Source organism: Nerophis lumbriciformis, linkage group LG21 (genome assembly GCF_033978685.3).
Source record: "Nerophis lumbriciformis linkage group LG21, RoL_Nlum_v2.1, whole genome shotgun sequence".
In the NCBI taxonomy this organism is placed as follows: domain Eukaryota; kingdom Metazoa; phylum Chordata; class Actinopteri; order Syngnathiformes; family Syngnathidae; genus Nerophis; species Nerophis lumbriciformis.
In genome coordinates this window covers 3,757,043-3,775,448 of record NC_084568.2, presented here as the reverse complement: position 1 = coordinate 3,775,448, position 18,406 = coordinate 3,757,043, and the positions used below count along the sequence as shown (strand labels likewise).

General features: G+C 43.6%; 1 protein-coding gene across 3 annotated transcripts in view; it reads left to right on the top strand.

The window, feature by feature from the left end:
* The first annotated feature begins 316 nt into the window (after positions 1 to 316).
* calcr (calcitonin receptor) overlaps positions 317 to 18,406 on the top strand; it is a 107,394-nt gene continuing 89,304 nt past the window's right edge. Inside the window, exons 1-6 of one of the 3 annotated variants that reach the window (XM_061983225.2) lie at positions 317 to 761; positions 942 to 1,034; positions 15,057 to 15,148; positions 15,208 to 15,334; positions 15,404 to 15,514; positions 15,596 to 15,708. In XM_061983225.2, the coding sequence (XP_061839209.1) occupies positions 611 to 761; positions 942 to 1,034; positions 15,057 to 15,148; positions 15,208 to 15,334; positions 15,404 to 15,514; positions 15,596 to 15,708 (687 nt within the window). In that variant the 5' untranslated portion in view covers positions 317 to 610. Of the gene's footprint in view, positions 762 to 938; positions 1,035 to 15,056; positions 15,149 to 15,207; positions 15,335 to 15,403; positions 15,515 to 15,595; positions 15,709 to 18,406 lie in introns of all 3 variants that reach the window. The other 2 variants (XM_061983226.2, XM_061983223.2) reach the window with 2 other exon arrangements.

Genomic DNA, 18,406 nt, shown 5'->3' with positions numbered 1-18,406 from the left:
TAACATAATAGTGTGAGAGTCCAGTCCATAGTGGATCTAACATAATAGTTTGAGAGTCCAGTCCATAGTGGATCTAACATAATATTGTGAGAGTCCAGTCCATATTGGATCTAACATAATACTGTGAGAGTCCAGTCCATAGTGGATCTAATATAATAGCGTGAGAGTCCAGTCCATAGTGGATCTAACATAATAGTGAGAGTCCAGTCCATAGTGGATCTAACATAATACTGTGAGAGTCCAGTCCATAGTGGATCTAATATAATAGCGTGAGAGTCCAGTCCATAGTGGATCTAACATAATAGTGAGAGTCCAGTCCATAGTGTATCTAACATAATAGTGAGAGTCCAGTCCATAGTGGGGCCAGCAGGAGACCATCCCGAGCGGAGACAGGTCATCAGCGCAGAGATGTCCCCAACCGGTGCACAGGCGAGGCATTTAAGAATTAATTTAGGCCAAAATTGTGTAAAATGTAGAACAAAAAATGGAAGGGACGACTGTAAGTCAAACGCGCCATAAGAATGATATCATATTTGACACATTGAGATGACATCATCACTCCTGGCAATGTGCTCCATAATGGACGTGTGCCTGTCCTGACTTGTTGCCAATGTCTCTACAGTGCAGCAGGGTGTCTGCTGGCACCGAGCCACTCGCAGCACCATCACTCACGTCACCACAGCGCCGGGAAGAGGCGGAGAAAGAGAGTCAATACAAATGTCTCAATCTGTCCAACAAAGCGCATCCACAAAGCAGAAGCGGTGAGACTTGGGTCTGGGGAGCCAGACTTTACTCTTAGTGACGTTATTGCAGCTTCCTGCAGGCTATTATTTGTATCCCATCCCATGCCACGAAGGTGCTGCGAGCTAAAGCAGTGTTGTCAGTGATGAACGTCTCGGTATGTGCACAAACTTTTTCTTAAACTCTTTTTCCCGCAGTAGGTACCTTTTGTGGACAAATGTGGGATGGCGTGTTGTGCTGGGACGAGGCATCAGCGGGTACATCAGTAACACACAGATGTCCCCATCACACTGGTAAGAGTCTTACTGCAATGACATCACTTCATGAGTTGGGTATAGACTTTTAGAAGCAGGACTGTGTTCAAATAGTTAAAGGGGAACCCATCCATCCATCCATCCATCCATCTTCTTCCGCTTATCCGAGGTCGGGTCGCGGGGGCAGCAGCCTAAGCAGGGAAGCCCAGACTTCCCTCTCCCCAGCCACTTCGTCCAGCTCCTCCCGGGGGATCCCGAGGCGTTCCCAGGCGAGAGATAGTCTTCCCAGCGTGTCCTGGGTCTTCCCCGTGGCCTCCTACCGGTCGGACGTGCCCGAAACACCTTCCTAGGGAGGCGTTCGGGTGGCATCCTGACCAGATGCCCGAACCACCTCATCTGGCTCCTCTCAATGTGGAGGAGCAGCGGCTTTACTTTGAGCTCCCCCCGAATGACAGAGCTTCTCACCCTATCTCTAAGGGAGAGCCCCGCCACTCGGCGGAGGAAACTCATTTCGGCCGCTTGTACCCGTGATCTTGTCCTTTCGGTCATGACCCAAAGCTCATGACCATAGGTGAGGATGGGAACGTAGATCGACCGGTAAATCGAGAGCTTTGCCTTCCGGCTCAGCTCCTTCTTCACCACAACGGATCGATACAGCGTCCGCATTACTGAAGACGCCGCACCGATCCGCCTGTCGATCTCACGATCCACTCTTCCCCCACTCGTGAACAAGACTCCGAGGTACTTGAACTCCTCCACTTGGGGCAAGATCTCCTCCCCAACCCGGAGATGGCACTCCACCCTTTTCCGGGAGAGAACCATGGACTCGGACTTGGAGGTGCTGATTCCCATCCCAGTCGCTTCACACTCGGCTGCGAACCGATCCAGTGAGAGCTGAAGATCTTGGCCGGAGGAAGCCATCAGGACCACATCATCTGCAAATAGCAGAGACCTAATCCTGCAGCCACCAAACCAGATCCCCTCAACGCCCTGACTGCGCCTAGAAATTCTGTCCATAAAGGTTATGAACAGAATGGGTGACAAAGGGCAGCCTTGGTGGAGTCCAACCCTCACTGGAAACGTGTCCGACTTACTGCCGGCAATGCGGACCAAGCTCTGACACTGATCATACAGGGAGCGAACTGCCACAATAAGACAGTCCGTTACCCCATACTCTCTGAGCACTCCCCACAGGACCTCCCGAGGGACACGGTCGAATGCCTTCTCCAAGTCCACAAAGCACATGTAGACTGGTTGGGCAAACTCCCATGCACCCTCAAGGACCCTGCCGAGAGTATAGAGCTGGTCCACAGTTCCACGACCAGGACGAAAACCACACTGTTCCTCCTGAATCCGAGGTTCGACTATCCGGCGTAGCCTCCTCTCCAGTACACCTGAATAGACCGTACCGGGAAGGCTGAGGAAGGGGAACATTATCACAATTTCAAAAGGGTTAAAACCATTAAAAATCAGTTCCCAGTGGCTTATTTTATTTTTCGAAGTTTTTTTCAAAATTTTACCCATCACGCAATATCCCTAAAAAAAGCTTCAAAGTGCCTGATTTTAACCATCGTTATATACACCCGTCCATTTTCCTGTGACGTCACATAGTGAAGCCAACACAAACAAACATGGCGGAAAGAACAGCAAGCTATAGCGACATTAGCTCGGATTCAGACTCGGATTTCAGCGGCTTAAGCGATTCAACAGATTACGCATGTATTGAAACGGATGGTTGTAGTGTGGAGGCAGGTAGCGAAAACCAAATTGAAGAAGAAACTGAAGCTATTGAGCCATATCGGTTTGAACCGTATGCAAGCGAAACCGACGAAAACGACACGACAGCCAGCGACACGGGAGAAAGCGAGGACGAATTCGGCGATCGCCTTCTAACCAACGATTGGTATGTGTTTGTTTGGCATTAAAGGAAACTAACAACTATGAACTAGGTTTACAGCATATGAAATACATTTGGCAACAACATGCACTTTGAGAGTGCAGACAGCCCAGTTTTCATCAATTAATATATTCTGTAGACATACCCTCATCCGCTGATCTGTCCAGTTTTGGAGTTGATGTCAGCAGGCCAGGGAAGCTAGGGTCGATATTCTTCTCTTAATCATCTTCGGGACGGTGTGAGCCAAGACATCCAGGGGGTTTAGCTCGCTCGTCTGCGGGAACAAACTGCCGCCATTGCTTGCCGTGCTACCGAGGCCCTTTGTCCCTGAATTGCTCACACACTCCGGCAGATTCAATGGGGGTCTGGCGGCAGACTTCTTTGACTTTATCGTTGGAAATGCATCTGCTTTGAGTGTCGCAGGATATCCACACATTCTTGCCATCTCTGTCGTAGCATAGCTTTCGTCGGTAAAGTGTGCGGAACAAACGTCCAATTTCTTGCCACTTTGGCATCTTTGGGCCACTGGTGCAACTTGAATCCGTCCCTGTTGGTGTTGTTACACCCTCCGACAACACACCGACGAGGCATGATGTCTCCAAGGTACGGAAAACAGTCGAAAAAACGGAAAATAACAGAGCTGATTTGACTCGGTGTTTGTAATGTGTTTGAGAAAATGGCGGATTACTTCCCGATGTGACGTCACCAGAGGTGGGTAGAGTAGCCAGAAATTGTACTCAAGTAAGAGTACTGTTACTTTAGAGATTTATTACTCAAGTAAAAGTAAGGAGTAGTCACCCAAATATTTACTTGAGTAAAAGTAAAAAGTATGTTGTGAAAAAACTACTCAAGTACTGAGTAACTAATGAGTAACATACACACACATATCATATATATATATATACATACATAGATATATACAGTATATAATTTATATGTATTTATTTTGCTGTTTTTGTTTACATGTTAAAGGTGTTTTAATGAATATACATGCATGTTTAACACATATAGATTCCTTTCTTTCATGAAGACAAGAATATAAGTTGGTGTATTACCTGATTCTGATGACTTGCATTGATTGTAATCAGACAGTAGTGATGATAACGTCCACGTTTTCAAATGGAGGAGAAGAAAAGTTCCTCCTTTCTGTCTAATACCACATGAAAGTGGTGGGTTTTTGGCATCTTATTTGTCCAGCTTCCATATTCGTTTTTATACACTTTACAAGAAATACATTGGCGTCAAACTCCGTAGCTTGCTAGCTTGTTTGCGCTGGCTTTCGGAGACTCTTATTTTGAAAGCGCAGGCGCGATGGAGCGGCACTTTTATTGTGAAGACAGGAACGTCCTCATGTGCGGTCAGTCTTTAGGCTTTTGACGGGATGTACAGTTGAAATAAAAAAGTATCTTTTTTTCCTTCACACTTTTGATTGATTGATTGGAACTTTTATTAGTAGATTGCACAGTACAGTACATATTCCGTACAATTGACCACTAAATGGTAACACCCCAATAAGTTTTTCAACTTGTTTAAGTCAGGTCATGTGACCACCTGGCTCTGTTTGATTGGTCCAACGTCACCAGTAACTGCATCTGATTAGTGGAAAGAAGTGAAACGTCACCAGTAAGGCAGGCACTTTGAAGGTCTGTCTGACAGACCAAAACAAACAAAGCGTGCATTAACAGATCGATAAAAATTAGTAGCGAGTAGCGAGCTGAATGTAGATAAAAGTAGCGGAGTAAAAGTAGCGTTCCTTCTCTATAAATATACTTAAGTAAAAGTAAAAGTATGTTGCATTAAATCTACTCTTAGAAGTACAATTTATCCCAAAAGTTACTCAAGTAGATGTAACTGAGTAAATGTAGCGCGTTACTACCCACCTCTGGACGTCACGTTGTGATGTCATCGCTCCGAGAGCGAATAATAGAAAGGCGTTTAATTCGCCAAAATTCACCCATTTAGAGTTCGGAAATCGGTTAAAAAAATATATGGTCTTTTTTCTGCAACATCAAGGTATATATTGACGCTTACATAGGTCTGGTGATAATGTTCCCCTTTAACTACTCATTGACTCAATTCAGTCTGATTCAACCATCAACCTCACAGTCCAATCGTTGGACATTGAAGTCCCCTGAGTTGAGTGCCCAGGGCCCTCCGCATACATAGGGATTAGAGATGCGCGGTTTGCGGGCACAACCGCGGAGTCCGCGGATTATCCGCGGATCGGGCGGATGAAATTTAAAAAAATTAGATTTTATCCGCGGGTCGGGTCGGGCGGTTGAAATTAAAAAAAATTAGATTTTAAATAGATTCAGGCGGGTGGCAGTTAAACCAATTGGTAAATATATATACATAGTTAAATGTTGTTACCCACATACGAAAAACGAGCAGGCACCTGCAGCATATGCCACAACAGAAGAAAAAAAAAAAAAAGAGATGGACACTTTTACGGAGCGGAGAAGGCCCCCGACGCCTCGCCGGGGTCCGGGACCGAGGCCCCTTCCCCCAAGAGGGCCCCACCGGGACCCGTAGCTGAGACGATCCGCGAGAAGGGCCCGACGCACGTCCAGGGTCACCACCGTGCCCACCGCACCGACACCCCGCCTCGTCCGCCTTCGCCGCGGCCGGCGTCAGGCGCAGCAGGTAAGCAGCTTACCTGCCCGCCACCCCCGTGGCCGAAGGCTCGTAACAGGGGTCACTCCGCGCGCTCCGCCCGCGCAGCTTACCTGCCCGCCACCCCTGTTGCCGGGGGCGCGTAACAGGGGTCACTCCGCGCGCAGTGCGCTCACGAAAGGGGTGGGGCTCACCCTGGTTGATATAGACAGCAGGACGGTGGCCATGGACGTCGGAACCCGCTAAGGAGTGTGTAACAACCCACCTGCCGAATCAACTAGCCCTGAAAATGGATGGCGCTGGAGCGTCGGGCCCATACCCGGCCGTCGCCGGCAGCGAGATGCGCTTGGAGGTGCGCTCCGCGCGGCTCCCATATGATTGCGCACTGGTGTGCGTCTGGGTCGTGACAGCGTGGCACGCGAATGTCTGTGCTGCATTGGATCAGTCTCCTTTCTTTAACAGGCAAAAGCTTTATAACCTCACTAATGCCTTGCATCGTCTATATTAGATATATAACAACGGGCGGGTGCGGGCGGATGGCGGGCGGGTGCGGTTCTGATCAAATGTTACATCGGGTGGATGGCGGATGGTTGACGACTTTCTGATGCGGTTGCGGATGAAATAATTGCCTATCCGCGCATCTCGAGGTGGAGGACGCAGAGACCATCAAACACCAGACCTAAAACCCCCGTCGGACACGTACTATGTCGTGTCGCTGCCCATCTCGGGTAGGCCAAAAGCCGCCATCGAAACTCGCCGGAAAAATGCACCCGCTGCCAGTGTGTAGCTTGAACCAGTTCGCACAGGCAGGAGACCCTCTTTAATCGTCCCCAAGGACAACAACAACAATGATACTGAGGAAACTTTGTTACCACTTTTACTTCCTCTAAATCAGGGGTCCCCACACACACACAAATATTGATTGATTTTTTTTGGGATCTGCGAACCTGAATCATCTCAGTTTACATGTAACCCAATTGTTATCTCTACTCTTAGAATCTGGTCTTAATTTAGATGCCCTTTTGGACTCCGAGGACCATCCAATGACTGCCCATTCATAATAACCATCTCTTTCTTCCTCCAAGCACAGATAAAGCCATTTTCTCAAACTAAGGGACTTTTATATTAATGTATTCACAAGCTTCAGTCGACTATGTGGAAGGTTTCATCTCCCTTACTCTCACTTTCAAATCCGTAACTTTGCTAAATCAAATAGCCGTTGTTCCCCCAGTAGTCCACTTCAATCAGTAATAGACTCAATTTTGGAAATCCCCATGAGTCAGAAAGGCATGGTTTCTCCAATCATCCCAATCTCCCACCTTAAAGAGACATCTCTTGATAAAATGATACAATTAGAAAGGACTGGGAAGCAGAATTTGGCAAAGTCTTGGACGACAATGACCAGAAATCTGCATTGATGCAAACAAATGATAGCACGTCTTGTTCAAAGTTTCATCTGATACAGTTTAAGGTCCTACTTTACTAACGCTAAACTTTCCAAAATGTCTGCCAATATTGCAGACACGTGTAATCCATGTCAATTGACTCCAGCGTGTCCCTGTCTGAAAGCTAACTGGACTAATATTTGTAAGCATCTAGCAGATGCACGACGTTTGAAGTTGACGCAGAATTGGTTATCTTTGGAATTCTACCAAACTCTCCAAAAATGAATCAGACTTTCAAGGATAGTATCGCCTTTGCATCCTTACGAGCTCGTAGAAGAATTTTGTTGGAGTGGAAATCACAGTTTGCCCCCCAAGGCCTCTCTCTGGCTTAAGGACCTCATGTTCTACGTCAGGCCCGGCCCTAACCAATCTGGCGCCCTAGGCAAGATTTTAGGTGGCGCCCCCCCACATCGGCAGTGAAGTGTATATACTCACAAGAAACCGAATAGCTTTGTCTTTGACCTTTTTTTTTTTTTACTTACCACTATACCTAATATATAAAGGGGTGGAAAAGTGACTATTACCTGCAGGGCAAACATTAGCTAACCAGAAGGCAATAACAATGTAAACAAAAAACACCTGCTTAAAAGATCTAATACAAATGTCCCTGAGGAATGTAAGGTGGGAGTACTGTAATTACCTAACGTTACATTATTATTTTCCATAACAATTTGGCCCCCACCACAATATTAACCCGACGTTAAAACAGAACTAGCTATTTATTGATTAGCAATTGCCGAATCATGTAACATTAGCTTAATGCTAAAAAGCCAGGTTACTATCACATTCTGTAACAGACAAATAATTTAATGTAGGCTAACGTTACCTACCTGCTACCTCTGTCTTTTCTCGTTTCTCCTCCTCTTCTTTTCTCTTTTTTCTTCCCTGGGCACCTGACAGTTTTGGCCGTTTTGACATCTTGTGTTGATTTTTTTGATGTGGTGACGTCCAAAAAGAGTCATGATACAGGAAGGGAGGGGGCGCACCGTGCGGGGGGAGTGGGGGGGGGAGGGGCGTAATGTTGTAACAAATAATATTTCTAATAGGCTTTACTTTGCATTTTAATTAACGTGGGATTATTTTTTGTATTTAGAAATAATAGTACCAACTCTTTTTTTTTTTTTTTTTTTTTTTTTCTCCAACATTTGTGGAACTGGCGTGGCGCCCCCTGATGGACGGCGCCCTTAGCATTTGCCTATACGGCCTATGCCACGGGCCGGCCCTGTTCTACGTAGACCTAGAGAAAATTAAATATGATCTGAAAGCAATTTGACTTGATCTGGGGCTGTGTAATTAATCACATAGCTGAATTAAAGACACTATAGGACACATGTGACACTCACTGTTGATAATGAACCTTTTCACTTACCTCAATTTTGACACTTCTCCGTATGTTTATTTTTATTTTTAATCAGTTCGTCTGACTTGCTATCTGCTTGTGGTGAAGAGGAAGGCAGTACACTGCCACCCACTGTGATAGTCACTAAAATGTAGAACCAGGAAAAGGTGGAACGTTTTTATTTTTTCTCTATTACATTATTTTTTTTAACCACCTCTTAAGAGAGGTGGTTCCTCTCTTTAAGAAGGGGAACCGGAGGGTGTGTTCTAACTATGGTGGGATCACACTCCTCAGCCTTCCCGGTAAGGTCTATTCAGGTGTACTGGAGAGGAGGCTACGCCAGATAGTCGAACCTCGGATTCAGGAGGAACAGTGTGGTTTTCGTCCTGGTCGTGGAACTGTGGACCAGCTCTATACTCTCGGCAGGGTCCTTGAGGGTGCATGGGAGTTTGCCCAACCAGTCTACATGTGTTTTGTGGACTTGGAGAAGGCATTCGACCGTGTCCCTCGGGAAGTCCTGTGGGGAGTGCTCAGAGAGTATGGGGTATCGGACTGTCTGATTGTGTCAGATCAGTGTCAGAGCTTGGTCCACATTGCCGGCAGTAAGTCGGACACGTTTCCAGTGAGGGTTGGACTCCGCCAAGGCTGCCCTTTGTCACCGATTCTGTTCATAACTTTTATGGACAGAATTTCTAGGCGCAGTCAAGGCGTTGAGGGGATCTGGTTTGGTGGCTGCAGGATTAGGTCTCTGCTTTTTGCAGATGATGTGGTCCTGATGGCTTCATCTGGCCAGGATCTTCAGCTCTCGCTGGATCGGTTCGCAGCCGAGTGTGAAGCGACTGGGATGAGAATCAGCACCTCCAAGTCCGAGTCCATGGTTCTCGCCCGGAAAAGGGTAGAATGCCATCTTCGGGTTGGGGAGGAGACCCTGCCCCAAGTGGAGGAGTTCAAGTACCTCGGAGTCTTGTTCACGAGTGAGGGAAGAGTGGATGGTGAGATCGACAGGCGGATCGGTGCGGCATCTTCAGTAATGCGGACGCTGTATCGATCCGTTGTGGTGAAGAAGGAGCTGAGCCGGAAGGCAAAGCTCTCAATTTACCGGCCGATCTACGTTCCCATCCTCACCTGTGGTCATGAGCTTTGGGTTATGACCGAAAGGACAAGATCACGGGTACAAGCGGCCCAAATGAGTTTCCTCCGCCGGGTGTCAGGGCTCTCCCTTAGAGATAGGGTGAGAAGCTCTGTCATCCGGGGGGAGCTCAAAGTAAAGCCGCTGCTCCTCCACATCGAGAGGAGCCAGATGAGGTGGTTCGGGCATCTGATCAGGATGCCACCCGATCGCCTCCCTCGGGAGGTGTTTAGGGCACGTCCGACCGGTAGGAGGCCGCGGGGAAGACCCAGGACACGTTGGGAAGACTATGTCTCCCGGCTGGCCTGGGAACGCCTCGGGATCCCCCGGGAGGAGCTGGACGAAGTGGCTGGGGAGAGGGAAGTCTGGGCTTCCCTTCTTAGGCTGCTGCCCCCGCGACCCGACCTCGGATAAGCGGAAGAAGATGGATGGATGGATTATTTTTTTTGTCTTATGTTTTAATTTTTTACTTGTATTTATTTATTTTTGGGGCGGGGAGTGTCTCCTTATTAGTACCTGTATTATCTTTTCTTATCAAATTAATACATAATAATTTTTTTTTTTTTTTTAAACGAGGCTGAAAACTTAACATTTGAATGAAAAGTTGTAACATTGAAATGACAAAAAAACATAGGACATATACATACATACACAAATGCATATAATCACATTTCAAACATATTAACTTGTTCCCCTAGGAGAAGCTGGGTAACACATGGCACACTGACAAAGCTTAAACTATTGTTACTATAACAATCTACAAGGTTAATACAGTTCACTTCACTGCAAAAAGTGAAATCTAAGTAAGATGAAATATCTCAAATAAGGGTGATATTTGCTTATTTTCTGTCTGATAAGATAATTCTTCTCACTAAGCAGATTTTATGTTAGAGTGTTTTACTTGTTTTAAGGGTTTTGGTCCTAAATGATCTCAGTAAGATATTACAGCTTGTTGCTGAGATGTTATGACCTATATTGAGTAAAACATGCTTGAAACTAGAATATCAAGTGTTGCAAAGCTGTGTCATCAACACTCACAAGTATAAAACTACTTTTTTAAAGTAATCATTTCTTATTTCAAGCATGAAATAAAAAATCATGACTTTGACACAATTGTGTCTCATAATTAAAACAGATGACAGCCAAATGGACTTTGCAGTTTTATTTTCAATGAAACAATAGAAAATATGTACTCATATAGTAGTACAGTTGGCACAGTACAGTAAACTGACAGTTAATATTTAAACATTTGACATATCTAACAATTTTGAACAGAAATAGTTCATGCACATTCAGATAAATTCTTCAAAATTACAATTAAAATTGTTTTGGCCGGGGGGGCCGGGCTGTATATATGTGCACTAATTGACTGAAAGAGCACGCACTTGGCGCGATGATGTCATGTTATCCATGGAAAAATGCATTTTTAGACAATATGATTTGCCTGAGCGGCTAGGAGACCCCGAGAGTAACAAGATGTTGCCTTGTTGCCTTTCCATTAAGAACAATAAATTAGTTTTTAGTATAAGTTTGCTGGTTTGAAGAAATATAATGCCGAGCGCATATCATTATGTCAAGATAATGGCACTAGCATTTACTTCATTTAAGAATATTTTTCAACATATTGAGCAAAAACGTCTCTTTTTTTTTTCTACCAAGAAAAGTGCACTTGTTACTAGTGAGAATATACTTATTTTAAGGTATTTTTGGGTTCATTGATGTTAGCTAATTAGGGACCGAGTCCCTTTGGGACAGAGGACCCTATTGAATTTCTAGCGTTTTATTATTATACCGCCGCCTCTTTGAGCTGTAATTTGACCCCCTTAACATGCTTCAAAACTCACCAAATTGGACACACACATCAGGACTGGCGAAAATTGCAATCTAACAAAAAAAAACAAACCCCAAAACTCAAAATTGCGCTCTAGCGCCCCCTAGGAAGAAAACACAGACAAAACTGCCTCTAACTCCCAGTAGGAATGTCGTAGAGACATGAAACAAAAACCTCTATGTAGGTCTAACTTAGACCTATATTTCATACACTGACAACCCCCAGCAAAAATCAACAGGAAGTTTGCAATTCCCCCTTCAAAACAAAAGTTGAGTAAAAACAGTCACCTTTTTTTCAAACATTATCTCTACTGAGCGCGTTTGTCGTGTCGGCTTCAAATTAGCACAGGAGAGAGATTGAACCCTTCTGATTAAAAGTTGATGAAAGAGTTTTAATTACTGCTCCGGTTTAGATTTTATGAGCCCTCAAAGTCGGTCCCGTCCATCGCTGCTTGCAGCTTTAATTTTACTTGTTTTGGCAAGTCTTGACAAGCCAACGTTTCTTGTTCTATTGGCAGATAATTTTGCTTAGTTCAAATAAAATACCCCTCATTTTTGTATTTTTTTTCTTGTTTTTGAACACTGACTTTTTGCAGTGTTGTCTTTCTTTTGCATTTCAAGTTATCATTGCATATATGTATTGTTGCATTTGAACAACTGTATTGTTGATAATAGAGGTAATTATTGTTATTACTCATTATCAATAGTGCTATTTATATTATCCATTTGTAGTGTAATGTCCGTGTTAATAATATTTATTTCACTAACTGCTTTTTTGATATCACTTTTACTAACATATTTGTACATATCCTATTTGCTTATGCTGTTCTGTTGTTGTTGTGTTTGTTGTTTCTTTGTCTTATCCCCCTCTTGTCCCCGCAATTTCCCCCTCTGTCTTTCTGTTTTTCTCTTTTTATCCACTCCTGCATCAAATAATAATATAAATCCATTTAATAAGGCAACAAGAGAAGTATCCCACACTTCTCTTTTGTAAAGTAAATGTGTACAGCCGATATAGATCATCTACATCAACTACTGTATTTTTCGGACTATAAGTGGCAGTTTTTTTCATAGTTTGGCCGGGGGTGCGACTTATACTCAGGAGCGACTTATGTGTGAAATGATGAACACATTAGCTTAAAATATCCAATAATATTATTGATCTCATTCACGTAAGAGACTAGACGTATAAGATTTCATGGGATTTAGCGATTAGGAGTGACAGATTGTTTGGTAAACGTATAGCATGTTCTATATGTTATAGTTATTTGAATGACTCTTACCATAATATGCATACCTGCCAACTTTTGAAATCAGAAAAACCTAGTAGCCAGGGTCCAAGAGCCGCAGGCCCCGGTAGGTCCAGGACAAAGTCCTGGTGGAGGGTTCAGGGCTTCGCCCCCCGACGCAAAATGATTATTAGCATTCAGACAGGTTAAAATGTTGCTAAAACCATCACTTTTCTATCAGTCACAGTGACTTTTCAAAACAAAAATATTACAGCAAAAATCATATGGGTTGATTGACATGTTTATTCTGTAAGCTAACTTCAATAGTTTGAAATTATTTTGACAGTTAATGCCAGTTATCCTGTCAACCTTTCACAAGACTTCAATTTGTTCATTGAAAGTATAAACAGTATAAACACTTTTTACAGTAAACAAATGGTAAAACAGTACTAAACAATTCCATTGGTGTCATTATTAACTTTCTGTCCAAGCTTGTATAATCTACTGCCTTGTTCAATTGTAAAAAATATTCTGTGCCTAAAATTCCCATTTCTATCACAATTATCATACTGTAAACATGGTAAGCTAACTTCATTAAAATTAATAGTCCTGTCAATAGCATGGAATTACAATTCAAATGTAGTTTTTTTGTAAGCCTTTCAAAAGAATTCAAAATATGAAAAATTTATGAAAATTAATTGAAGCCATCAGACACTTGAAAAGTGGCACATCACATCTCTAATGTAATCATTTGAACTTTTCAACAGAAATAGCACTGCAAAAATATTAAGGACATACTTCTGTATTTTGGTAGTTATGCTGTCAACATTTAACAAGATTTCTTCAACTTGGACTTGAAAGCATAAATAGTATAAACACTTTTAACAGTATAACAGTACTAAACAATTCCAATAGATAACATTGGTGTCATTACCTTGTTGTGGCTAAAATCCAAATTTAGCAACGGCATTAGACTTGTGTTTTTTTGTCCCAACGTGGTCTTTTACATCGCTAATTCCTCCGTGTCCGATCGAAAAATCTTGTCTGCACAAGGTGCAATTCGCGTAGTTTTCACCCTTTTTGGAACGGATAATTATTCCCGGATAGGCTTTTGAATATTCTTCACGGAATGACTGCAGTTTTCTTTTCGGTTTAAGACTCGTTTGCGATTTTTCTCCGGCTGATTCCATGATCGTTCGCTCGTTTGGAAACAATGGCAACTGGTGCCTCGTGCTTGGCAGCGGTGCTATAAATAGCCTCGCGCATGGCATTCGGAATGGCTCGATAGGAAGTTACGGGAAGCAGTGTCGATTGTCATTGTTGTTACGCGATTTCGTGAATAAAACTTTAAAAAAAAATATTTTTTTTTAATTAATGAAAAACCGTATTTTTTATCACTGCAACCGTAACCCGGAATAGGTTGATGAAAACCGTACTAATTACGGGAAAACCGGAGTAGTTGGCAGGTATGCAGTTGGTTATTTATGCCTCATATAACGTACACTTATTCAGCCTGTTGTTCACTATTCTTTATTTATTTTAAATTGCCTTTCAAATGTCTATTCTTGGTGTTGACTTTTATCAAATATATTTCCCCAAAAAATGCGACTTATACTCCAGTGCGACTTATATATGTTTTTTTCCTTCTTTATTATGCATTTTCGGCCGGTGAGCCTTATACTCCGGAGCGACTTATACTCCGAAAAATGCGGTACATTGATTCTTATGGGGAACTCTGCTTCTTCCATTTATGAACCATGTTCAAGAACCAAATTAAGTTTGTAAATTGTGTACAAATATTTTTTTGTTTGCCTAAAACCTGTCCTGTGTTTTACTCTGACTATAATCACAATCAACACATGTAAGACAAAAATCACTAACCCTACAATGATCATGAAAAATGTCAAATATTGGTACCGTAATCTTCGGACTATAAGTGGCAGTTTTTTTCATAGTTTGGCCGGGGGTGCGACTTATACTCAAGAGTGACTTATGTGTGAAATGATGAACACATTAGCGTAAAATATCCAATAATATTATTGATCTCATTCACGTAAGAGACTAGACGTATAAGATTTCATGGGATTTAGCGATTAGGAGTGACAGATTGTTTGGTAAACGTATAGCATGTTCTATATGTTATAGTTATTTGAATGACTCTTACCATAATATGTTACGTTAACATACCAGTTGGTTATTTATGCCTCATATAACGTACACTTATTCAGCCTGTTGTTCACTATTCTTTATTTATTTTAAATTGCCTTTCAAATGTCTATTCTTGTTGTTGGCTTTTATCAAATACATTTCCCCAAAAAATGCGACTTATATGTTTTTTTCCTTCTTTATTATGCATTTTCGGCCGGTGAGCCTTATACTCCGGAGCGACTTATACTGCGAAAAATACGGTATATGATAATATCTAATGGGTGTGCAAAGACGTGGCATAACCAAGCCCGAATAAACCCAAAAGTCAGAAAAGCTGCAGTAATGCGGTGTTATGAAGTGATAGCCCAAGTACAGACGCCGAGCTAAGTCATGTATAGCGTCAACAAATCATGGTTTGTGTCCATTTCCAGGAAACGTGACTAAACATTGTGACCAATCGGGCGAGTGGGTCCAGATTGGATCCACCTGTCAGGAAGCCTCCAAGGACGGAACAAAGGCGCTTGTGAGTTCTAGAACAATTGCGGCTGATGTGGTTCTGCTCTAAAATCTTTGTTTTTCCAGAAGGAAGTTTCCAGCTTTTTCAAGGATGTCCAGGATGAGCCTCGCACAGGAAGTGGCATGAACACGAAGATACTTCAAGGGAAATGTCTTGATAAAATGAAACAGGACCTAGCTTATAATAAAACAGGTACTTTCAAACAGCCATCTATCAACTTAATGATATGTCAATCTTGACTTAGGAGGTCTTGTGTGACAGGACTGTTCTGCAGTCCTATTTGGGACGGTTGGCTTTGTTGGGACGTCACACCAGCACAAACCTACGCCACCCAGAACTGCCCCGATCATTTAGTTGGCCTCGAACCATCAGGTACGCATTTTTGTAGCTGGGTTACTGCCCGTTATGTGGTTTACTAAATTCAAAGATGTGTTGAATCTGGTCTATCGTAAGGAACGGCGAGCAAGTACTGTGGCGAACACGGGGAGTGGTTTCGCCATCCGGAGAGCAACATCTTTTGGACCAACTACACACTCTGCACCAGCAACTATGAGAACACTGCAAGGGTGAGGAACTATTCATCTTACTCAGTGCATACTGTACATTTATGATCGCATACAACGTCTGTTTGGATTATATTGACTTTAACAACCTACAGTCACGATCAACAGTGTACATACACTTGTAAAGAACATCATGTCATGGCTGTCTTCAGTTTCCAATCATTTCTACAACTCTTATTTTTTTGTGATAGAGTGATTGGAGCACATACTTGTTGGTCACAAAAAACATTCATGCACCACGACACTTGGCGTCGTGGAGCTGCAACTGGCGGCACTTGGCGTCGTGGAGCTGCGACTGGCGGCACTTGGCGTGGTGAAGCTTGGCGTGGTGCTGCTAGGCAGGTTGCTAGCCTTGGAGCAGGGCGTGGAGCTAGCCGTGGCGTAGGTGCTAGCCTTGGCGCTGGTGCTAGCCGTGGTGCTAGCCGTGGTGCAGCTAGCCATGGTGCAGCTAGCTGTGGTGCAGCTAGCCGTGGTGCAGGTGGAGGTGGCCTAGCTGGGGGTTGGGGCTTGGCAGGCCGAAAGACCGGTGGTGGTGGCCAGACCGGAGGTTGCGGCTTAGCAGGCCGAAAGACTGGTGGTGGTGGCCGGACCGGAGGTTGCGGCTTAGCAGGCCGAAAGACCGGTGGCGGCGGCCGGGCTGGCGGCTGTGGCTTGGCAGGCCGAAGAACTGGTGGTGGCGGCCGTGCTAGAGGCTGTGGCTTGGCATGACGCTGAGCGACCCCACCTTAACAGCTCCCAGCCCTAGCCCCCCCCCCTCAAGGAGCGGATACCAGACGCGCTCAATGCGGTCTGGAACCGTCTTTTGGGGTGGGTGGAGGGAGGTTAGGAGGGGGGCAGAATCCTCCCCATGAAATTGTCCAAAATGTCTTTCTTTTTCTACCTGGGATTGAGTGGATGAAAAAAAAAAATGTTGTGACTTGGGTGTAGCTTGAGTCCTGGGAGGCGGGGCATGAAATTCAGATGGCAGTGACTTAATAGCTCTAATGTTCAAAATAATGTTTTGGTAGTGTTTCATCATGTTTTTAGAGTCTTTGGTTGAGGTGGTGACTTGTCCAGGGTGTACCCCGCCTTCTGCCCGATTTTAGCTGAGATAGGCTCCAGCGCCCCCCGCGACCCCGAAGGGAATAAGCGGTAGAAAATGGATGGATGGATGGATGGTTGGAGGTGAGTGATCAAAAGAAAAAGCATTGAAAAAAAATCCTGCTCTGTGACGTCATCAGGGCGAAGCCAGGCTGGCTGCTGCTTGCTTCCGCCCGAAAGGGGGAGGAGCTTGTGGGAGAGGCATGTCCTGCCGGCTCGCGGAAGTCTTTCCTCGTCCTTGGCGAAGTTTCCGGGACGGGCGCGCCGCACCGATCGGCACCAGCTTGCCTCCATTCCCCCACATCATCCCCCTGCGCTCCCTGGGGGAAAAGCGCAGCGTCTCGGCCTCCATGGCGCGCAGCACCTCCTAAGAAGCCTCATCCAAACTGTCCAACTTACGTGCAGAAAAACGTTTTTACTGGTGACATTCTGTCAATACGTGGACCTTGGAGTTTGTTTCCCCGGAATGCAAAGGAAAGTTGGCGCGGGCAAGGCGTGAATGTAAGTACATGATTTATTTAAACACTAACAATGTACAAAAAAAAGGAAGCAAACAAAAGGCGCGCACAATGGCGGAGAACAAACTTGACTGACGAAACAAAACTTGCACAAAGGCAGAAACTATGAACAATAAACAAAACTTACTTGGCATGGAACTATGGTAGCATGAAACAAACAGAGGTAGCAGGTAGGGATGTCCCGATCCATGCATCTACACACACATATACACACTTACATACAATATATACACACACACGCACACACACACATACATACATCTACACACATACGTATATGCACACATATATACACATACACACACCTACATATACAGTATACAAACATACATATATACATACACACACACACATTCACACACACACACACACACACACACATACACATACAGTAAACACACACATACATCTACACACACATATATACACACATACATACATCTACACACATACATAAATACACACATATATACATATACACACATACATATATACACACAGACACACACTTACATACATATACACACATACATATATCTACACACATACATACAGTATATACACACAGACACACACACACACACACACATATATACATATACACAAATATATATATATACACATACAGTATACAAACATACATATATACACACACATATATACATATACACACATACATAGATCTACACACACATATATACACACATATATACATATACACACATACATATTTACACACATACATATACAGTATACAAACATACATATATACATACACACACACATTCATACACACACACACACACACACACACATACAGTAAACACACACATACATCTACACACACATACACACATACATATATAAACACATACATACATCTACACATATACATAAATACACACATATATACATATACACACATATATACACACAGACACACACTTACATACATATACACACATACATATATCTACACACATACATACAGTATATACACAGACACACACACACACACACACACACACATATATACATATATACACACACACACACACTCACTCATATATACATATACACAAATATATATACACACATACATA